The sequence below is a fragment of the Pygocentrus nattereri genome, chromosome 7 (assembly GCF_015220715.1).
Source record: "Pygocentrus nattereri isolate fPygNat1 chromosome 7, fPygNat1.pri, whole genome shotgun sequence".
Classification (NCBI taxonomy): Eukaryota; Metazoa; Chordata; class Actinopteri; order Characiformes; family Serrasalmidae; genus Pygocentrus; species Pygocentrus nattereri.
The window spans coordinates 15,759,875-15,785,000 of NC_051217.1; the positions used below are offsets into that span (position 1 = coordinate 15,759,875).

The window sequence follows — 25,126 nt, forward strand, 5'->3', positions numbered from 1 at the left end:
ACTTTTTTCCAAGTCATTTTGAGCTGTTTCATTCAGTCCATTCAGTGTAAAATGTACAAACAAGGTAAAGGGCAACAGGCATTTTCAAATTAAAACTAAATAACAACAAAAATGGAGATACAAGGTTTTGTTTCAACAGCATCAGTATAAAAGCTCAGATGATGTGTAGGTTCACTTGTCATTTTGGATGGTAAATAAAACGGATATATATATATATATATGTGACGTCGATATTACAACACCTGGTTCCTATCACAGACACCGTAAAGATATCTGTAAAGAAGTATTGCACCATCTCATACCAAATCACTCTGAATGACTTTACATCTTAACAACATATTTATGCAGAAATAACAAAAAATTGGTGGATTTCCCCTTTAAAATGGATAGGCCTGTATGTGGCTGTATGTCACTTTATCATTCTTACAACTACACGACTTACATATTAGTTTCACAGTAGTTGCTGAATAACTCATCCTATCAGTTTAAGGGGTCCTCTGTGAAATGATATAGCCTTTATTTTTATATGTTGTGAGCTTATTCCAAAACATAAACACAGTGTTTTTTTTTTTTTTAGTGTTCATCTTTTTTGTCTGGGGTTAAAGCAGGGCTAATGCAGGATAAGGCCAGTTCATCTTTTCCCTTTGAACCTATGCCATTTAGATCTCAAATGCATCCTTTTCTGAGGCTGCTAATGCTAACACATACATTCGCCAGCATGTTTCTGCTAGTCACAGCCCCCAAAATGAATTTGGGTTCACAAATCAGTACTGATGGTGCCAGTCACCACACACACCAGTCTCCAACTGCCTCTCATCTTCAAGAGGCAGCCCTGCTAGTGTGAAATCTAATCCTCAATCACCGAGACTGATTTCATTACTGTCTGCACCAGCGCTTCATGAGCGTTCCCTTATGACTCGGAACCACAGCACAAAAGCAAGCCCAGATTAGGTGCCGAAATTGGGAGCACTCCCAATTGGATCATTATTTGTTGTGTGATGAAAACCACCACGAATCTGAAAGTCAGACGCTGCCAGGTGGATTGTCTCCAAGTTTAGCTTCTTGCAGGAGCTAAAGTGCATGTATGGGTGCCTTCAATGAAGTACTTTTATGGGTGAATCGCAATGATGGGAACTTTTTGGGTTTTTTGATTTTTGGCTTTTTGATTCAACACATAGATTATATTGTTAAGGTCAGTGCTGGAGAAGATGTAGGCTGCAGGCTTAGGGTTAGACTCCTTCATAAATCTTAACTTCAAAAGGGAAGTGCATACTAGCTTTTGGGATTATGTTTAAATGGCCCATTTCCTAGACTTTTCTTGTACCTTATTTAGTTTCCATGAAATCCGCTTTCGCGTGTGTTTATGCATGAAAAACAAATGTAATTTATTTTTACATGAACATTTTCCAATCTCTTTTTATCCCTTCGACCTAAACAGAATAATGCTACATACGTGCAACAAGCAAGCTAACACTTCTGCGCACTGAAATAGCATCACATGAAAGTAAGTCTACAATTAACCCCTTAAACTCCCAGGCTTATTACATACTATGGCTTATTATTCAGTAACTACAGGGACATGAATGCAAACTGGTTGAGCTTATTCTTAGGTTCTTAGGAAGTGTGTGATAAAACTTTGGGCTCGCCAGTGAGCTGCTAAAACAACTTAATCATCACATTTGATGAAGCTTAATGGTGGAGTATTTTTGGTGAGGTTGCCATTAGGAGGATCTGACGACAATCAGAGGAAGATGTCTGTAAACCAATAGCGACTTTGGAATGGTGAAAAGAGAAAACCAGCTTAGGAACCGGACTTCCTAATATGGGCATAGCACTGACTACAGAATTTTGATATGACTAGTTCAAAAATCATACCTAAAACTATCCTTATGACGTCTAACTGAATGAGTGGGCCTAAGTGTAGGTTTCAGTTAACTCAAAGACACTGAAGTTCACTTGACTCAAACATCCTAGTTTAGTCATGTCACGATTGGCCCCTCCCAGTCCTGTCCATATGCTTTGTGTTTTGGATCTTCCATGTGCATTTGTTTTGGTTCAGGCCCCTTGTTTGTTGACTCTGCCCCTGATTGTTTTCACCTGTTCCTCGTTATCAGTGTTTTATAAGCCCTGTGTTTGCCCCTTGTCTTTACTGGTCTTTGTTTGATCGTGCTGTTCGTTTGACATGTTGTTTGTTGGTATCTATTGTATTCTCATGTTGGCTTCTTTGTTTGAGGTTTTATGTCATTTATCAGGTCTATCGTTCTATCCGTGTTGGCTCTTTGACCCTGGACTGTTTTGACCGTGACCCTGGATTTGCCCATGATAAAAGTCACTTATCTCAGCATGTGCGTCTGCCTCCTCGCTCCCCGTCACAAGTCAAAAGTGCTCGTAACTCCCATTTTAAGTTCCACATCTTAGTTAGGTAAACAATAGAGAATAAATATATATTTTTTATTTTCCCCACTACCTGGCAGTCATTCCATCACTTAATCCCACCATGCATTTTCTTTTTTAAGGTTTCCCATATTGAGTAGCTGGTCCAACACATAAAATACTTTAATCATAAAACATAAAAACCTAAATATCCAATGGTTGCAATTTAATTTTAATTATTTTTTGTGGCTGGGATTAAATTTAAATTAAAAATTAAATTTAAACTCACTTAATATTAAACAAGTTAACAAAATAACAACCTGAAATAACTCCACTCCTAACAACGTCAGGAGTTTTTATGTTTAAACCCCAGTGATTTTGCAGGACTTTATATCTGTCAACCCAAAAGAGGAAATAATGCCCAGTAGGACTGTGTGATGGAGAGTGTCCCAGCTAGTGGGGTAATTCACAACTGAAATATATATATATATATATATATATATATATATATATATATATATATATATATATATAAGCAAAGACATTTGAGTTGGGTGAACTTCAGTGTTAGTGTACAGTGTAAATGTGCTGGCTTTTGTCACAAAAACAATAAGTCAATATGGGGTGTTTTTGCAGGTTCTGTGGACGACGTAGAGTGGGGAGTGAATAGAATGTTTCATAACCTAAAATAATTTTTGTATACTGTATCATATTATTTACTTACTTATTTATTATTTTTTTAAAAATTTTAAACATGATGAAAATCCAGTTTTTGATTATATGGGCCCTTTGAAGTTGACCTTAGGTTTGAATGTGGACTTTTGAGTTCTGCAGTGTCTACACTATCCCATGAAGAGGTGTGAGTGATTGGGTCTCATGGTCTGAGAGGTGTGAGCTGAGACAAGAGACAGGCCCAGAGTGACAGCCACCTTTGACTGACAGCTGCTCGCTGCTTTTATTGATGCACTGCAGTCCTTATCTCTGCTAATGACCAGGTTTCTCGGTCGGGTCAGACTACCCTCTAATCAATCACTCCCTCTCTCTCTCTCACTTTTTCTCTGGCTTTCTCTGCAGCCTTGCCAGCTTTGAGTCCTCCACTGCCATCGACCCCCAAGGTGCGTTATGCTGTGTTTTTTTCTCTCTCAGTCGGAACAAAAAAAACTCTCTAACTAGCTCTCGACAACCTCCCAAAGCTGTGTCCAATAATGCAATCAATACTTGCTCTCCTCATGAAATTTCCGCAAGTGCTCAGAGACAATCATAACTTGCCGTAAAGCTGCCTCAAAAGGCCTCCCTGCTACAAACTCGTCATCCTGAGTAGCCCACAGGGGTCCTCGTCTACATGTCAAGCCCCTGGCTGTCTGTCGCTACACATCACCCCCTCAATACATCAGTGTCTGCTTCCATTTGTGCCTCCCTCTCTGCCAGAATCGCTCGCTGCTCAAAAGTTGAAAAGATTTTCAAACTTGTGAACTTGAGGCAGGTCAGGTTTTCTCAAGTGCAGATATTATTATTTCATTGTGAAAAAAGTTTCTGGAGAAGAAAAGGATCAAAAAACAAATTAAATTAAGTTTAACATACAACACTATTCAAAAGTTTGGAATCACTTGTCATTTATAATTGTTACTCAGTAATAGCATATTCAGTATAGATTGAAATATTGTAACACTATGAACCAATTATTTTGCTTAAAATTTACCACAACCTATGACAGGGTATCTATTCATAGTATAATTTCTTGTCATGTAATTACTAAGAACAGCTATTTGATCAATGAGATTTGGTCACCATTTTTTCAATATGAAGCATTCTGAATATTAAGTTTATTGTAACCTCATGCAATCTCACTTATTATGGAATTATGTACATCATAAAAATGTCTTTATGAAGCCAAATGTCTTAATTTTTATGACTACCTACAAACTGTCAGAATATTGCTACAAACCTATGAAATATTATCACTATATTAGAAACATTTCATACATTTATACATCTGCAACACAGTTGGTTTTATATTATTGACAACAGCCATTCCAAACTTTTGAACAGTAGCGTATGTTAATGTAACAACATTTTATACATCATTTTAGTATAAGTCATTTATAAGACATTTTAGATTATTTTATTTTACTCCAAATAATTAGTACATTGGGACCATCTATGTTTGTCTATTTGATATGAATTTCACACAATGCGGAATTGATATTTGGAATTACTGGCTAATGAAGTTACACTTTTTCAAAAGAAATGAATGAGATGTACTTTTTATTAGTAGTGGGTGGCTAATTAAAATGTTGAATATATAATGCTCCTGTCTGAATAAACATTTGTATCTCAAATCACATCTCATATCAAGTTATCATTTTGGAGATATAAGGAAGGTTTTGTTTCGACAGCAGCGATATGCTGTTGCATTGTGCTAAAATTTCATAATGAATGGACAAATAAAAAAAAATTATTTATTTTTTTCAAATAAAACCATTTTAGATGCTTATGTAAACCTAGTTTTGTGGGTTAACGGTGGCTTATTACTCTGGAATTTACCTTTACTAATAAGAACAATATTTAATAACTAACAACAAGTAAATCTGAAACATTTTTATTGTGCAAAATATCAAAAACAAAACTGAACAATATATAGATAAACCTTTGTCGCATACATGTAAGCACCCAGTGGCTTCTCTGCTCCCTGTGAAAATGGTGCTCATATATGCACCCCATACTCTCATGTTTATATCTAGCATCATACACTGCTGAATTTGTTTAAAATGACAAGTCATTAATGCTATTAGACAACAACTACTTCAGACTGCAACTGACTACACAGTAGAAGGTGATCAACTTCTGCATTTTTATTTTTTCACTGAAACGTGACTGAAACATCCCTGACTCTGGCATTCAGCCAAATGGACTAACCTTTTTTGCACTGTCTGTACATTGCATTATCTGGCATACTGGTATAAAGGCTGTGACAAAACTAATACCTTAGGAAGAAATTCTACTGGTGTAGCGGATTAATTGATATACCGCCCGTTACTACTGTATATATTTAAAAAATCTCTTCATAATAGGATACTAGTAAATTAATACTATAACTAGTATGTAAGTAAATTTCTGGTTCTGCTTGACAATCACATCTAGTCTTTTTAACTTCTTTTGGGAGCTGGCTATGGGGACAGGAATGCTGTGGTCACTGTGATCTCCTGTTTCCAAACCTTTAAGGGTAAGCTAAGGTCAGGTGTCATGAGGGAGGTGTGAGGCTGTTTCAATATAACAGGACACTGTAGTTAAAAGTGTGACCCTGTTAGAGACCCATCTATTCTTATTCCAGAAGCATAATTTCAGCTCATATCTTACTGTGCAGGCTTATTCATGGTCAGTCATTTGATGTAACGTCCTCCTGTTAACACTGATAATGTTTATTCATACAGTACATTCATCTGATTGATACTATTTTAAATTGATCCTTTAGCAGCTATGGATGATAAAGCGCAAATAAATAGATATCTTTAAATAAATAAATCACACAAGAAAGAAAAGAAAATGTCTATGCTACATCCTGTAATCTCATGTAATGCTGACTTGTCGCTGGCTCTGTAAAACTAGTACGAGGTGTAAAACGTTTTTCATTAGAACCATCTACATATAGGCTTTGATGGAAGTTCTCTTTTTTTCTTGTAAAAAGGCAAATCTAATCTTGGTCAGTCCAACAAGATTGTTGCTTGCATCAAGCCATTTCAGAAAACGCAGTCATCCACACAAGTACACCCACAGACACACACACACGCACGCACGCACGCACGCACGCACGCACGCACGCACGCACGCACGCACGCACGCACGCACGCACGCACGCACACACACACACACACACACACACACACACACACACACAGGGGCTTTCATGTCATTCATCAGTCTAATGCCATTCACCTCCAACAACCTGCCACTTGAACCTGGAAGACAAAAGTGAATTTGTTAGGACACTGTTGAAGACTCCCTGTATCTTTAACTTCTTCCTCTGTTCTCCCTAATGTAGAGGACCTGAAGCCCACTCAAATATTACTACAATACTGTGGTTCAAACAGAAATCAACAAGGTGTAGGCCAAAAAGTGTACTAATTACTCAAGAGAAAAAATTTTTTGGTTTGCCTAAATTCTCTTCTCCAACTTGAAAAGTTTTGCAAAGTTTATACAGTGAATAAATACATACAATCCAATAGATACATTTAAGGATCAGCAATATGTGATCCTGGGTAGGGCGTAGTGATAAAAGATCTGCTCTTCCGAAGCACTTTTTTTTTTGACTAAAAAGGTAGATCTGAACACAGAAAAAGAGTCCGTTTTTACATGCAGGCTTCAGTGCATAGACTCCTGCAAAATAGTCCTTCTGTGTTGTCCATTTCAAACACACTGACCAAATGAATTTGGCATGGACCTCCTTGAAAGTGTATATATGTAGCACTTCACACCCTCCTATCAATTGATTAACATATATTGTTAAATATATATTTCCACATATATATTAATGAGTAAAAAAGAGAGAGAATGACAAAAGAAAACAAAAGAAAAGTAATCTAGAGTTCTAATTTAACCTGGTTAAGCCTTAATCTTTTTTAATCACAGTAATATTTAGATATCTAAAATAATTAAGATTAAAACACAGTGTCTAGATAGATAGATAAAGAAAGAAAAAGTGTCACACAGAAGAAGGTTGTTATTACTCAGTTACAAGTCCAGGGTGAGCAGGAGGGTGTGATCTAGCCTCACAAATTGGAGGGGAGTTTAGAGCAGAGTGGTTCTAGTTCAGAAGGGTGAGCCTCTGAGGACCTCCGAGGCGGAAGCGAGGGCGACGTCCCTGTGGAGTGAATGTGGTGACGTGACCCGGGAGGAGTCTGTATTGGGGGAGCAATGTGCCCTGATACGGAGCTACAGGGCTTAGGTGTCAGTGTTGGGGAAGAGTAAGGGGAGAGGCAATAGCCAGGATCCATGGAGGACTGAGTGGACGAGTGATGACCCAGAGCCTGGGCTACCTCTCCACTTAGTGTGGGGTGAGAGCTGGATAATAGTTTCATATCCTCAGAGAAACGGCTTAGCGGAGATTCGGTCCCAGAGGCATGGTGGCCTGGTAGTTGGCCCGGGCAAGAGGACTGGGGCATGAGCAGAGAACTGTGGGAGCCTGCTGCACTAGAAGGGTCACTGTAGTGAAAAGTTCTTCCAGTTACAGGACTTTGAATCGTAGGACTAGGGGCTAGCGGAGTATAACAGGGGGATGCATTAGCCGAGCCGTACTGAGCTAGTGAAGCTAATGCTGACCTTTCTAAAGGCAACTGGGGAAGAAAGCTGGACCTTAGGCTGGACAATGTGGATTGGGTGTTTGATGAAGGTGAGCCTTCAGGGGCCTGGGTAATGTGAGTATGGCTAGAGGATGGGGATCCAGGCGGGGGAGTATGGAAAAGGTTTAGCACACTAGAAGTCCTGCCACCCCCACCTGCAAATTGCTGCAGCGAGCCCATCTGTGTGGGTTTTTGAGACTGTTGACCATGGAGATGTTGACTGGGAGCATGGCTAAATGATCCTGTGGCAAGAGGGCTACTATTCGAAGACGTTGTGGTCAGGAGACCACATGTCGTACCAACTAATGCACCCCCAGGGGACCCGATTGAGGCCACTCCACATGATGCACCACCCATTGCCCCACCTACCGCCGTAGAAAAGGTTCCAACACCTGAGCCATCTGCTGTTCCACCTGTTCCGCCTTGCTGGAGGCGGTTAGTCAGTGGTGGAGTACTCTGGAGAAAGGGCTGCTTGTGCTTTGGGGGTGGATGGAGCTGTGCGGTGCTTGATGTGGGGGATGCAGATGTGGAGAAGTTGCTGGAAGTTGGGAATGCAGAAGCACTGCCAATTCCAGGCTGGGAACCACTGCTGGTACTAGAGGCTTGCTGGCTAGTACTGCCTGACCCAGCTGGTCCTGTTGAGTGGTGTGCTCGGAAGGACGCAAGAAGAGGTGTGTCTGCTCCGGTACGAGGCTTCGAAGGAGTGCTGGAAGGGGAATCTCCGGCTGAACCTGGACTCGCTGATGTGGGTACAACTTGGAACCTCTTCAATCGACTGGGAGGCTCTTTCATTGAGCCCAAAACAGAGGCTGAAGGGCGGAAGAGAGTGGCAGGCAGGTGAGGGTGGTGGGTCAAGGCAATAGCAACTGAGGTTGTAGCTGCAGCAGCTTGTAGGGGGGCTTGGATAAGTGGGGCCCAGATGACAGGAGTAGGTGATGGAGGAGCAGGAGGAGGTTGGTTTTGCATCAAGTGGGCACAATGTGCCATGTCTCTGTCGTGCTGGACAATTTGCTGGATGATTTCATTCTCTTGGTAGTTCAGGAGGCCAGAATTCAAGTCATGCTGGACCTTGTGCTGCAAGATAGAGTTCTTCTTTCCTAATGGATACAAAAGAAAACCCAGAATCAGGCAATATATCACCAACTATACCATAGACACAGCAGATACAGATGAAATATGTCATTTCTTAGCTTCATGAACTGATAGTTTCAAGTGCACATTAATAAATCTAACATGTATACCTGATAAATGGGTTATTTGAAATCCAAGTTAAATCCCTCCAACATTAGCCCACAGAGCTTCTTTTTTGAGTAACCTCTAAACAAAGGACACTATTCACCCTCAGGCAGCATGCGGAATATTAAAAAGTACACAAAACAGGAATTACTGTGATCAGGGCTCCTTTTAAATACCTCTTTCATTCTGTTCATTTGTAACACACTACTCTGCACTCCCTTTCTCTCAGCAGCAGCAGAATCTCAGCAAGCCCATGGCTCTGGGAAGAACCCCAGGCTGAAGGACTGATAGCAGGGAGGGGGGCAGCCTGTGTGGAAATAGTACAGCCTGGTAGGGGGTGTGATGGCTCCTGCAGGCAAGCAGTCTGTGTTTGACTAGTCTTTACTGTTGAGGGCTAGATAAGGCAGAGAGAGAAAAATCAGCGAGTAAATATGGCCTCTAACGCAGGGTGCTGTCCGATAGGAGGAAGAGAGACAAGACTAGTCAGACGCATGGCACCTTTCCATGTTTGGTAGCTGCTGGATGGCAGATCTGAAACATGGGGCTGGTTGAAGGGCAGACACACTATCACGTAAACTCTATCATGCTATGGTAAAGCAGATATGAACACTAAAAATTATTCCACAATGACGGGAAGGTGATGTAATGCACTCCAACAACTGCTCTGACTTCTTCTATAATTAGATATTGACAAATTCTTTTGGCCATTACTAGTCAAGCTAATAGACTTTATATATAATTAACTGAATGCTACAATTTTTCATCTGAATGATAAACTAAGCAAAAACCATTAGGAATAATTGAAACATCATCTATGAAATGTTTACAAAGTAACCAAGGGCACACGGTGGAAATAGAATTAGCAGTCACATCAGGGTGGCCATTTTCTGATATGAGAAAGTGGCGATTAGGCTGCAGGCGGAAGGCCACTGGATGACCTGCGCTAACCCCAGCGCATTCCACTACAGATCAGCAGATTGCATCGGATCCATTAATGCTGTAATTAATTAGTGAGGTCTGCAGTCTGTAAGTCCACTCTGCCAGAGAGAAAGGTGAGTTCTACATGCTGGATTTGTGTTGAAAAGGAGAACGAGCAAAGCCAGCTATGAAGATCAGCAGGGAACATCCGTCAAACTGTAATAAAACTGCAGTCAATTGTCAGAGGTCCAGTGTTACTGCTGTTTTGGTATACTATTTCAATATAATTACATAATTACATAAGTAATTACAGTTACATAATGCACTGCATTTACATTTGATTTACATGATGTAGAAATGTACTTTTTTTCCTGATTGTTCTGATGTCTGGAAAAGATGGCATAGTGTAAAGAATAGCCTTTCTTTCCAAAAAACAACTGTTTTCAAAAAATGTCCATTTACTTACTTAGCTAACAAACAAGAAGTTAATAGTCACCCAAATTGTTTCCTTAACCTCTTTCATTGCCGGAGCCTGCTGACAGGCTCAAAGTTTTATTATAAGCTAAGAGCACCTCAGCCAGTTTGCAGTGAAATTCCTGTAGTTACTGAATAATAAGCCATAGTATGTGATAAGCCTGGTATTTTTTGGGGTTAGATACTTCCAAAAAACTCACAAAATTCAAAACTCAACCCACTCAAACTGCATCCAGGTCTTCTTTAAGGTCAAGTACACTTGTCGGTGTGGTTTAGAACTTAGAATAGTTTACTAAGAGATATGAATGTGCATGCATACAACAAGGAATGACAATCTGGCATGCCACCTGTTGTCTAAAGTGGCGGATTACAGTGTTCAGTATTCATTTATGTAGTTTAGCGTAAATTGACTGATGTGGTTTAGTTTTTGAGAGGTTTTATGGATGTATTCAGGGAAAACGATTGGGTGACTATTGACTTCTAATGTTTGTTGCAAAGTTAGCCTTGTAGCTCTAGCACTAAACTACCGAAGCACTACACTGACTACATCTGGAGTAAATAGGACATTATATTTTTTTCTGATCTTTTCCTTTAAAGTTTCCATACACTTCCCAGACTGCACTGGCTAAGCATATGTGCTGTGACGGCTGGAGCTGGTGATTGTTTCTTAAAAATGTCTTGTGCCTTCTTTTCTTGTTATTTATAGTGCTGCTCAGGAAACACATTCCACTATGTCCTCACTTGTAACCAGGCCGCAGACTGATGCAGACTGTTTTAGATTGCAGTGAAATGATTCAGTTTGTTATTTGTGCGGCATTGTGTGGGCTGGTTGTGCTAGGTGTCAGTGTTTACTGTGAAGGGTGTCTGAGCCCCTGCGGTGGCAGATAAACACGGGCCTCAGTGACAGCACTAACACAGCCGGCCTCTGTGGCGTCTCAGCCATCAGCCGTCTGGCTCTATAAGGCAGAGAACATGAGAGACGGATGGAAATTACGCTGCACACTCAGGCATAAAATGAACATACTGCGTGGTACTGTACCAGTTATGCCCATCTCAGAGCTTGATCTCCATATTTACTGTAAATATATGTATGTAAATTTTATGCTGCCATAAAATAATGTTTTTTTCTTAATCAATGATTCATTTCAAACACAGGGAAGCTCAGAAACCTAATGTACAAACAAGGCCTACAAATTATTTTCTACTAGTCAGTCAACATTTCACACTTTAGCAGGTACGATGTGCTAAATCTGCCATCTAACAAATAATACCTTCAGATTTGAAAACAAGTATCTCCGGTTTTTAAATGTTCATTTCTCTTCATCATTTGAGCACAGCAGCTCTCCTTTACAATGTGTGAAACTTTCAAGATGAATGGACCAAAAAATGCTCCAAAATTGTTCAGCATAAAATATGTTTACAATAAAAAATTTTACCCTCTCCTGTAAAGTTACCATCTTGGAGATCTTCTATATACCCTATATATCTTATAAACTATATGGACAAAGGTATTAGGACAGCCCTCTTTATTATTGAGATCAAGAGTTTCAGCCAGACCCATTGCTAATAGGTATCTAAAATTAAGCACATATTCTTGCAGTCTCGAAGGAAAAACACTGGCAGTAGATTTAGTCATACTGATGAATTCAGTGACTGTAAACATGGCATTGTCACATAATGTCACCTCTGCCACGAGTCAGTTTGTGAATTTTCTGTCCTGCTAGATCTGCCCCTGTCAACTGTGCCATTATTGTAAAATTGAAGTGTCTAGGATAAGAGCTTAACCACAGAGTGGTAGACCATGCAAACTCATACAGTCTAATGGGCGAGTCTGGGTTAGGCGAATTCCATGTTACCTGCCTGACTAAATTTGTCCAAGTATTGTTTGTTTGTTGAAACAAAGATAGAAATTGCATAGAAAATAGAGATTTTAAACTGCTACATTTGTGCTTGTAAGAAGAAGAGGAGATATTATGATTTGATGAATATTGTGTGTACATTCTTGTTTCGGATGCTGCCCCCGCGACCCGAATCCCGGAGAAGCGGAAGATGATGGATGGATGGATGGATGGATGGATTCTTGTTTCGTGCAATGTTTTTTGTTGCTCCAAAACCTGTATATATTGTTCAGCATTAATGGTGCCTTCACAGATGTGCACTAATGCACCCCCATAGAATCATGAATGTTGGCTTTTGAACTGTGCGCTGATAGCAAGCCGGATGGTTCCTCTCCTCTTTAGCTTGGAGGATGCAGTGTCTGTGATTTCCAAACAGAATTTCAAGTTTTGATTCATCAGACCATAGAACACTTTTCTCCTTCTCCTCAGCCCATCTTGGGCCTAGAGAAGGTGGCAGCATTTTTGAATCCTGTTTATATAAAGTTTCTTTTTTGTATGGTAGAGTTTTTACCTGCATTTGTTTATGCAGTGACAAAGTGTGTTCACAGGCAGTGGTTTTTGGATGTGTTCCTAAGCCCATGCAGTTATTTCCAGTAAAGAACTGTGTCTGTTTTTAATGCAATGTTATCTGAGGGCCCAAAGATCACTGTCAACTAATACTGGTTTTCGGCCTTGTTCCCGCATACAGAGATTCTCTGAATATTTTAATGGTATTATATACTGTAGATGATGAAATTGAATTTTTGAATTATTTGCTCATGCTGTCTTTTACAGAGTGGTGAACCCCTCCCCATCTTTACTTCTGGGAGACTCAGCCTGTCTGGGATGCTCTTTTTATAAGCAGTCATGATACTGACCTGTTGCTAATTAACCAGATTACCTGTCAGATGTTTCACCAGGTGTTTTTTTTTATTCTCGCACAACCTTACCTTTACTCTGTCTTTTGTTGCCCCTGCCCCTTTTTTGAAACATGTTGCTGGCATCAAATTCAAAATGTGCATATATTTTAAAAAAACAAAACAATTACATTTCTCAGTTTTCACAGTTACATTTCATTTCTTGTTATTGTACCATTTCCAATTAAATACATTGTTTAAATGGTTTGCAAATTATTGCATTCTGTTTTTATTTACATTTTGCACAGCCTCCCAATTTATTTGGGAACAAGGTTGTCAAATATATAACAACTGACAAACTTCAGATTTCTAGGAAGGAGGAGGGAGGGAATTCTGAGGGAGACTTGCCTATACGGTCCAGGCGGTCCAGAGCGACTGTCTCAAAGGCTCTCCTCATCATAGGGTACTCCTCCAGCACCTCGTTGAAGTTATCCACAGACAGGGAGTATAGACGGCAATATGTATCTGCTCGCACGCTGGCCGTACGCCTTCCTCTGGTCAGCAAACAGATCTCTACAACAGACACAGAAAGAACCACAAATGTCATGGCTTACACTGTATGATTTGCTCTTTTCCTGAGTGGTGTACTGATTTCTTTGATTCCAATGTGTTCATGATGTCCACATGAATGATGATGTTTAAATACTGTTGGTGCAAATGCGCTGATATAATATTAAGATTATTCAGTCTATTGTGTTTTTCAGCAATGGTGCAGTAGAACTGTTCAATAACAAGCTACTTTTTGACACACACTTAAATCGTTGGTAACATTATTTGAAGGGCACATACTTAGGGACTTCATGACACATGCACAAGCACTGGATAGGATATTAAAAAATCAATATTTGAGTATTTATGAACAGCTTACGTCAGTGTTTGCAAGATGGTTTATGAATTAAATGACTTCATACTGACATAAAGGTCTTTGACCTAAAGCAACTGACATTTGTTCCATTTACCTTTTTTAATGTAGCTTAATGGAAAATCTTTCCTGCAGCATCTGAAGGGACATAATGTAAATGCAATGTCTCGCTCTTTTGTGTGAACCTTTTATGAACCTGTACAGGAAGATTAGTGTCTCCTTATTTTCCCAGCGTGAGAGTTCAGCTTGAAACAGCATCGTCAGCTCATGCCTGCACCTCGTTCTTGCTCCTGTCACATCTCAGAGGGCTGAAAATGGGAACTTTCTATCAAAGAAAAAAGTCCAGCTTCCCACTGCCTGATTTTTAAAATTTCTTTCTGCATTAAAAATGTGAATTTTCTGTAATCCAGAGCTGAAGCACTTAATACCATTTTCAGAGCTTAGAGGGCTGGCAGACCTCATCCGTCATGGCGGATCAGGAGAATTATGCACCATTTAACAGGCCGCAGTGCGGGGCCACTCTGGCAGTGCTGGGGCTGACGGTACCTCACTGAGGCCCAAACCTGTCCTCTGTGTACCCAGTGTTGGGGGGTTCCAGGAGGACTCAGGTGGACTTCAGAAATTTCTTCTTCTCTGAGTGTGCTGGGGCAGGACTAGACAAAGAATCAAGTGTGCTGTACTGCAAACTCCATCTGACTCCTGAACAAGCGACGTCCCCCGCACATTCATCTTTTGCAAGGAAAGAAACAGCTGTGGATTTTTCAGATTTGAATCAAGAGTGGAGCTAGATTTTCTCCTCTCTCTCAAAGATCAAAACTTTAAGTACGGTTTATTTGAGGTCAGTTTTGGTGGTCTACCAGGTCTTGTATGGTAGGAAACTACTTAATAACTTACTATAAAACCGGTTTGGAAACTCCTGTTTTTCATCTGTTTCATCTTCTTTGTGCAGATGCTTTGTGCATTATTTTATATCTAATGTCCTCAGAAAACTGTGTAACTCACTGTCCTTTTTGACTGAAAATTTTACACATCATTACACTTTTATGAATGACTAAGAAATCAGACTTGATTTTAAATAATAAACAATAAAATTCTATTTGTAAATAAACTATGCAAATATTGTACAGATATTCTTATTTAATAAGTTTTGAAAACAAATCGGCTAAACTATTGAAATGCCTCATGGATTTTTTTCTAACTTTTGATTGGCGGTGAAGGCATGAATGCGTGAGTAAGTGTTTGCGTGAGCCATCTGTTTTGGGGATGCTGATCTTCTGCAGCATATGTGCTGTGGGCCATACTCTGGTGTCCCCCCGCTCTCTGTGTGGGCTAGGGGTGGGGGGGTATCTCTGTGCCTTGGGTAATCCCCACATCCCCGCTGAAGAGGAGAGCTCATCTAAATCCCCTCCACCCGGGGGTCTTTTCTGGCTGAGGACAGCACACACGAGATGAGACACTGAGCTTGGGAGTGAGAGCAAGGGAGTGAGAGGGGGGGAGAAAGAGAGAGAGAGAGAGAGAAAGGGAGCAAGACCTACTGAACCTTGTTACAAAAGTGAACTGAAGGCCTGAAACTGAGCAGCATATGAAGTTTAGGATCAGTACTAAAGCTACAAGATTGATGTATATACACTATACTCACAAGTTTGTGGTCATAATTCAAACTGGAATGAATATTTTCAGTAAAATGAAATCATTTCTTATATATAAAGGTCTAAAACGATTCTAATATAAAGCTAGCAATAGGTAATGCATGAATGTATCGTTTCATAGGTCTTAAATAATTAGTAAGGAGCTCAAATAACCTACAAGAAAAGTCCAGAATGATGAACACAGCTGTATATGACTGAGATCGCTACATTTCTTTGCAAATAATATGATACAATTGATGCCCTAAAGTAGCTTGCATTTGCATAGCAGAGGTGGGTACTGTGATGACGGACCACTTCAAACCAATAATTATAGTATGATATTCACCATTTAATATCTTGCAGTATATAATACTAAATAAATAACTTCAGGTGCCTGTTTTATGCTGTTTAAAACTATATTATACATGTTATTATATAATAATATGATATTGCAATTGAATAAAAGAACATAAACCTAAAATATGAGAAGTTTTTGCACTGTTGAGTTCTGAGTGGTAGTGTACATTCGGGGTTACAACATATACATAGACCAGAGAGAGTTAAAATCTCATACCTGTATCTTTACCTTATATCATCCAGAAAGCAAACTGCACCTTTTTTCCCCCCTTGCTATTCCATGTTGCTGGTCATAATAAGCACAATTCATCATATCATTTAATGTATATCAAATTATGTTTGATCACAATGTAATATTTACCTGCTCTAAAAAGTCTACAGGTTTTTTATTACATCACTGTGCACCAGCAGGTGAGAAAAAAAAAGTATAATTATAAATTAATCATTTTTACACTTATAAATATAATATAATTTTGTCCCAACCCAACAAAATTGGTCTGAAGCTGATCAGAATCAACCCAAATAAAAATAAAACCTGATTAGTTGTGCAATATTCAATTTATATTCTGCTTGAAGGGATATATTCATCAAGTAATGGTTCATGTCTGAATAAACGTCTGGTGGTGTGCTGTTCTCATGCTGTGCTGTGCTGATACAGCAAACCTGATTCGATTCACTGATTTGTTTCCCACCATGCATCCATTTTCTCACAAGCATGAGCCTTGTGGATCTCCATGCTAAATTCTCTCCAGAATGCCAGATTAAAAACTGTTTTCAGGTAACAAAAGTAAGGAGGGCAATAAAATAGGCAAAACAATAAAGCAGGCAAAAATCTGTTAAAGTGAGAGGTGGAGAGCCCAGATTTTATATATTTGGGAAGCAACATGAACAGTCAGGTGGCATCATGTTCGGACAAATAATTCAAGCTCTAGAAAAACTCACAAATACACACCATAACATTTGATAAGTACTGTAGGTGCACCTGCTCTGTAGGTGAGTGCTTGGAGCTCTCTCAAACAGACTGAAACCAGGCTCAGATCATCCAATGGGTTTTACAAGTGTGAGTCCTGGGGCCTGAGCCACTAGTGATTATGAGAAAATGTAAATATCTGTTTTGGCTGCAGACATGGACTGGAGGTTAGGCAACCAGTCCTGTGACCAGAAGGTTGCCGGTTTGATCCCAGTACATGACTGTGCATGAATGAAGTGCCCTTGAGCAAGGCACCTAACCCCCAATTGCTCCCCGGGCACCGTGGATAGGACTGCCCACCACTCTGGGTAAGTGTGTTCACTGCCCCCTAGTGTGTGTTCACTAGTATGCATGTATGTGGGTGTTTCACTGCATGGATTGGTTGAATGCGGAGGTATAATTCCTGTGTGCAAACACAGTCGGCTACTGGTTCTAAGTAAACAGTGGGAACATCACTAGCAGCACAACAGAAAAATGATTCATTTAAGCCTCATCACTTAAGTTATTCATGATCATAATCCTGATGCTTTTCATGTTCTTCCTCAATGTCCGCTCCATTTTCTCTTCCAATTATCGCTTAGGAACCATTACACTACTCGCCATTACTTTGGTCAAGCTTTCAGCTTCTTTTAGCAGTGAGACCTGATACCCCAACAGAGTAGAGGTTTCCCTTTTTCCAAAGCCATACACAAATAAAAAAAGCCAGTGATCTGCACACTGTGTACTTCTGTGTGTACAGTAACCAAAAGTAAGACAAAAACATTCTCCACACCTGCTGTGGCAGTATGCTTAGCTTAGTGTGCTGGCGTCTTTGTCTTGAACATCTCAGCAGTCTGATTTGAACTGATGCTTTATAAGTAGATTAAGTGCTGCATTGGTTGTTGGATTCATGCTGTTGTTGTTTTGTACCACTTTATGGTGTTGAATGATATGAAATGTACACTGCTGTCTGTCAGCAATAGACTATAACCTCATTTCTTACCATAGGACACAGTCCATTTGGAAAATATATTGTTGGCAACTTTCTGCTGTCTTTCTGCACCCACTGCAGGTCAACACATTTCCCACAGTTTGAATGACATCATATTTCACATTATTACAAAAAATTGTCATTCAAGAGGTTTATTTCTAGAACCAGAGATAATCTGATTATAGTTTAGTATACTGCAGGCCCCAGACTATGCAGCTTGGACAGAACATCGCATGGTCCTCGTGTAATCTGTTACAATATTATAAAAAATATCATCACCAACAAAGGTGGCCAGGTAGAAGCCCTGGTGCCCAGACACCTATAACTTGATGATCTTGGCCTGATTGAGACAGTCTGCAAACAAGAACTAACCCATATAGATACCAATGGAACTTACAGTTCTAGTTCTAGTTAAATGTGCAGCTGGAACCAGCATAATAAACGTGATTCATCATTTAACCCATTTATGCCCATATTGGAATTATGAAATAATAATTAGATGTTCACTGAGTACGACTCTGAAAACAAACTCAAAACTGACCAAACGGTTTAGCTGCAGTGTCCAGTTTTCTAGAACATTTTTTATGTCTCTGGGTTAAACTGAATTAAAGACATAAATGGGTGAACCGTCTTTTTGGTCATTTTATGCTAATCTAAAGTGTCAAATTTGGCTAGACACTTGCCTATTTAACTTAATGGCTGATATGAAATTATATACTGCACTCTGTATATAATCTGTGCAGAACCTGTGTAGAATCGAGTAAAAACACTTCTTCTGCAAATATATAAATATTAATTTTATTTAGAGTTAACACATTATGCCACTTATGCCACTTTAGCAAACTCTTTACAAAGTAATCATTATTAAAAAACCTATCAGCACATCATCATATCATTGTACTTTACATTCTTACCTAGTGAAGTTTTCCTCACCTGGAAGAGTAAATAAATTTCAGATTTTTTGTTGGTTTTAGCTGTAAGTGTTACCAAAAACAGGAGAACATGCTTGTGTACCATTAGATCCTGTTGGTGTACATTCTTGATCAGGTGCCTAAAAAACTTTTATACTGGACCAGCAGAAAAAACACAGTGGAAAAAGCACAGCACCAGGCCTCTAGTGCTAAAGGTTCCAGTACTGCATCCTGGAACTAAGGATGGCTAAATTATTAGAAACTGGATTAAAATATTATCTATATTAAAATACAACAAAAAAGCTTTTTTTATTCTGATCTAAATTACTTGAATACTATCACTTGGTGACATTTCTATTTTAACTCGTTCAAAAAAAGAAAAAATTCTACTTTTCCTTCTAGCACTGTAAAGTTTCTCCGCCTCAATGCCTTAAACTCGCTCTGTTTTCATTCTGCGCGATTGTATCTTGCCTGCAGGCCACGTTCGCCAGCGACACCAGATTTATTTCGTTCTGTTTTTGTAAAGTCACCGTGACCTCTAGTCTCTTCTTACTTAGCCCCCAAACTTCCCTCCGCAGTACATCATTTGCATTAGCATTATGGACGAGAACTCTTGTGCGTTTCTGACTCAGCCCGCCTAGTGACTCATCAAAATAACAGAAGAAAAAATCCTGCATGAAATCCTAAACAGGCTTAGAGTGCTGGATCCTGCCAGCGTGCTGCATGCGCTCCAGCTCCATCACTGTCTTATCGTCCCACCCCCTGCCGAGCCTTTTCACTAACAGGCCACAAACATTACTACACTATCCTCCCATGACAGGAAAGGTGTGTTTGAGAGGGTTAAGTCAGAGTAATTGAATGATAGTGTAGTCTTTAAAAATTCTTTAATTTCATTCTTGACTCTGACTTCTGTTTGATATGCAATATAGATTATTGGTAATTTCACTGTTTATTCTGTTGTTTTAACCCTTTAAGACGGACAGAAATGTGTCTATTTCTGCCGTTTAATCAGCTTTCCTCAGATCATCATGTGATGTCTAAATGCTGTTGTGGCCTTTATTCATATATAAAGAACACAATATAAACCATTATTTAGTTTGTATCACAAATCATGTTTTGAACAAGAAAATCACAGTAATACACATCAGCCATGCTCTATTTAATCGTAAATCTAATCAGTCAATGATAAGCTTTCACTGATCTGAAATGCACTCTGGAAGACTTTGTGTGCTCACATTGAAAAAAAAATCACAGTGCATCTAACAATAAAGGCCTCTTTTATACAGTAATAGACAACATGGTATATACAAACGCACCACTTCTACATGCTCACACATGCTCTATGCTCAGTGTACACATGCACACACTGCAACTCCTCCGGCAGCAGATTTAAACATCTTAACCCTGTGGGGTTGACAAACACGCCAGTCTGTCAAATTAGATATGTCACAGTTTTTCTATTAATATACACTGTGTGCACAATTATTAGGCAAGTCTTATTTTTGAGGATTATTTTTATTAATGACCAACTACAGTGCTCTCGGTTAATCCAAAATGTTAATAAACCTCAAACATGAATGTTTAAGAAAGTAAAAGTGAAGTTTTGTTTTTCTTAGGAGAATATCTATATGTGCATGTTTATTGGGCAACTATAATGGTGCAGAATTATTACGCAGCTAAATGAAAAACACACATTATCCAATCTCACTTTATTTTCATCTGTTCAAGTGAGAATTATAAACAAACAACTCCAAGCTTTCCAATGAACATTTCTGACGTATAAAAAAAAATCAGTGACCAGTATAGCCACCCTGTATAACAGTGATAAGCCTTCCATTCATGGAGTCTGTCAGTTCCTTGATCTGTTGACGATCAACTTTTTGTGCAGCAGCAACCACAGCCTCCCAGACACTGTTCAGAGAGGTGTCCTGTTTTCCTTCACCGTAAATCTCCCGTTTAAGAATTGCCCACAAGTTCTCAGTTGGGTTCAGGTCAGGTGAGGAAGGGGGCCATGTCATAAGTTTTTCAGCTTTAATGCCTTTACTGGTGAGCCATGTACAGGAGTACTTGGATGCATGTGATGGAGCATTGTCCTGCATAAAAATCATTGTCTTTTTGAAAGATGCAGGTTCTTCCTGTACCACTGCTTAAAGAAAGTGTCTTCTAAAAACTGGCAGTAGGCTTGGGAGTTGATTCTGAGCCCATCTTCAACCCGAAAAGGTCCAACCAGCTCATCTTTAATAATACCAGCCCATACCAGTACCCCACCTCCACCTTGCTGGCGTCTGACTCGAAGTGGAGCTCTGTCCTGTTACTGATCCAGCCATGGGCCCATCCATCTGGTCCGTCAAGAGTCACTCTCACTTCATCAGTCCATAAAACCATTGAAAAATCTGTCTTCAGATTCTTCTTGGACCAGTCTAGACACTTCAGCTTATGTGTCTTGTTCAGTGGTGGTCGGGTTTCAGCCTTCCTTACCTTGGCCATGTCTCTGAGTGCTGAACATCTTGTACTTCTTGGTACTCCAGGGTAGGTTGCAGTTCTGGAATTGGAAGATAATGGGTTCCTGGTAGCTTCACGCTTGATTCTTCTCAAATCCTTGGCAGTTAATTTACGTCTTTTTTTCTCAGCATGTTTCTTGTGACCCTGTTGACTATTTGCAACAAAACGTTTGATGGTTCTGTGATCTCGCCCCAATATCTTAACAATTTCAGTTCTGCATCCCTCTGAGAGACTTTTGGTAATTTTTGACTTTAAGAGTCAGTTCAATCTCTTTTCTGGCCCATTTTGCCTAAAGAAAAAAGCTGCCTAATAATTATGCACACCTTGATATAGGGTGTTGACCTCCTTAGGCCACACCCTCCCTCATTACACAGATACACATCACCTGCAATGCTTAAATCCATTAAGCATTCAAGTTTATCCATCTTGGAGTTAGAAAAATGATAATATGGTCAAAATACTCACTTGCCTAATAATTGTGCACACAGTGTATATATAATAGAAAAACTAGAAGACAAGCTGAGATACCGGTCATCTGCCTCTCACTATGTGTACCTGGTGGATTTGTGTGTCCGTCATTCGCCTCTTGCCTATAACTGGTGAATTCATGTGTCTATATTTTGCATCAAACAGACATTCGGGAAATCCCTTAGAACTGACCCATCATGTTGGAAACCTTTCGTTTTTTGTTTAGTTGCCTCAGACACAGATGAGAAATGATGTGTAAAAAGTTTGCAGCTGCCAAAGTTGGTGAAGCGGTTTTGGAAAAGAGCGATGAAGAGAACACTTACTTAATCATTTTATTGATACCATCCACTACTTTTGTGAATCTAAGACTTTGATAAACCCACTTCAAGCACCAAACCAATTCATCCATATGAGTGAACCTATGTTTTCACAAGCGTTATAAAGATATTATAAAACTGGACTTCAAATTTTCAGCTTTAGGACAGAATTATCCATTTACACAGTGCTCCAGGTCAAAAGAACCTCATTACAGAGAGAGACTGTTCTGAACATTTTGACATATAACATGTGGTTATCATTGTATGCAAATGCATTCAGAGGAGCTTATATATTTAAAAAAAATGGGCCCATCACCAAATTCTCAGAATTGGTTACTACAGTTTCCCCCTTACTCCAAATGTTGGTAAAGACATGTTTGGTGTCTGTAGTCCAGTCCTCACAGGAGTTATGAGGGTAGTGTTCAAACAATTTTTAGGAAACTAAAATAATGAAATGAAGATGCCGTATCAAAAGTAAATTTTCTGTGCCTTTCTGAATAAAACCCTTTAATGTAGCTCATAAACTGAATTATGTTAACAAAAGTTTCAAGTTTCAAAATCCAAAGTGTACCATTTACTTTCCAGTCCAAACATGTAAATGCTGTTTTGAATTCAGTGTTTTTGTGATGTTACAAAAACTCAATTACATATACCCACCTATTCAGCCTACAGTATTTTCATTGAAGTTATAAGGAGTATTTCTGTCTGGACTGAGGCATATCAAAGCAATAAGCCATGAGAGGCTATGGGTAACTGTGATTTTATCATGGGGAGGGGTGTTCACGATGCGAATCAGTGCGCCTAAAACTCCCTTCCCCATGATAAAATCACAGTAACTCACTGCCTCAAGTGGCTTACTGATTTATAAAACTGGCCAACATAAAATATACTAAAATATACAATGTTTTAGATAATTATTTAATTTATTGATAATAATCGACATAAACAAGTATTCTGTACAAAACTGTAGTTCCTTTAAAGTACAGTATCGTCTCAGTACAGTCTGACGACGCCACTTTTCTAATGCTGGGGCCGAATTTCAAATAGCTCCCTGCTCCCTACATAGTGCACTAGCCACATTGGAATTTGCATGACCACACTGGTTATTTGCACTATTTGACAGCAGAAGCTAGTCAGAATTTGTAAACATAAAGTTACACAGCACACTATTTAGCTAGGGACTACACAGCTGTTTGGGATTCAGCCTGGGTTTGATGCTAATTCTGACTAAAACATGGATATTTGAAGCATGTGAGCCCTTCAGGTCACTAGTGGAACAAATCAGAGCCGGGCCGGGGGCGGGGCAAATGACCGGGCCCTTTATACCCTTTGTTATTTAATAAAGCTCATCATAACATCATTTTACAACATACACATGCCTGCAACAGCGGGGCTTACAATCTTTTGGCACCACGGAAAACAACTATGTCATTTTGAAGTCCATCAAGGACATGAAATATAACACACCAAGAGAAAACAAAACATTAGGCTACATGGTAAGTAATTATAAAACAACACGAATTCAAAGCAGTTCAGCACCACGGATAGCAATCGGATCATTTTGACACCCACTTTATCTATTTCAAATCAGTAGCTTTTAAGTTTGGTAAAACTGGCTCAGCCGCCCACATGTTCACAAACACAAGTGCTTTAGGCCTATTCACTACTATCTGAAGGGCATACGCGAACTCGTCCACGACGCTCTGCTGGGCTACTACAATTTACAGTCACCAACAGTCTACAACTAACTCACACATTGTGAATAGTGATTGTTAGAATGGCTACCTGTAATTAACCTGGCTCCCTGGCTGTGCTGGCAGTTTTGGCGGGCCTGAATCGCTGCCAACAAAAAAGTCGGGTTCATCTCCAGGACAACGAACAAAATATGTGTCCAGTTTTTGTAACTTGGCTTTTCCTTGCTCTCTTTTTTCCTTTTCTTTTCACTTTGCCACTCCACTTTTATGCTTATATGAATTAGTGCCACTCATGTTAGCTTAGTCGGTAAAAATGCTCCACTTAGTTTACAATCTGTAGCCACGTGACCAATGCTGACGTTGGTGGACGGTTGGTGACGAGTTTTACCCAAAATACACTGGGGGAAAATATCGGCGGTCCACTTGAAAATTTGAGTGTCATAAAGTTAAATGTAAGGGTGAAAATAAAGCCAGTCATGCAGAACAACATTTTATTCAATATTTTACACCTACTACATCACTAAAGTCAGTCGGTCTTGTAAAGTTTTTAGAAACCATGGCTCAGTCCTGACTGTGGCAACCTTTAAAAGCCCCGTGTAAAACCTGAATGATGGGTGATGTAAGGTGGGCTATGCCTTTGGACGGATACCGTGCTCATCTGGATACATTCAGGAGAGGGCCCGCCTTCTCCAGCTCTATTCGGACGTGATAGAGGCCCGGCTACTTGAAATCTTATCCTCTGTCCCATCCGGGCCCCCTCTAGGCCCGGGCCAGGGGCGTGCCGTCCTCCCAGGCCCCCCGAAGCCCCGCCCCTGCTTCAGGTGACATTACTTAGACTTTTTACATGGCTGTTTTTCAGGGAATCATATCTTGAGCACTTTAATTCAAGCTTGAGATTAAAAATTTTGGAGTTGTTTAGCCTGTTTGCCATCTTTTATTTTGTTGGCTAGCTGACCAGCCAAGTTCTAGCAAAGAAAATAAGTTTTCATTCCCTCATTTTGAACAAAAACTGGTTCTTTCTTCATCAGCACACTCTGTGCTCCGTGATCACATTAGATTATTCCATTAACAGCACAAGGCTTTTTTTTTCGTGCTGCAGCAGTAATACAGAGTTCAGTTGTTGTGAGGCGGCCATAGCCGTGATATATTGTGGATTTTACAAGGGCTTTGAACACGGCTCATCCAATCTGATTTTAGGCCCGGAACTATAAGTTTTATAATACAGTACAGCCAATCAGAAAAGAGGTAACAGAAGTGAAAAGTTTCACGTTGTATGACCATTTGTACCAATTTTGATTATAACAGGTTATTGAAAA

General features: G+C 39.6%; 1 protein-coding gene across 1 annotated transcript in view; it reads right to left on the reverse strand.

The window, feature by feature from the left end:
* Positions 1 to 4,956: 4,956 nt before the first annotated feature.
* The window catches only part of hcn4 (hyperpolarization activated cyclic nucleotide-gated potassium channel 4), a 128,607-nt gene continuing 108,437 nt past the window's right edge, over positions 4,957 to 25,126 (reverse strand). The window contains exons 7-8 of the mRNA XM_017720663.2: positions 13,480 to 13,644; positions 4,957 to 8,806 (exon numbers count right to left, since the gene is read on the reverse strand). Coding sequence (XP_017576152.1) covers positions 7,140 to 8,806; positions 13,480 to 13,644 — 1,832 coding nt within the window. The 3' untranslated portion in view covers positions 4,957 to 7,139. The remainder of the gene's footprint in view (positions 8,807 to 13,479; positions 13,645 to 25,126) is intronic.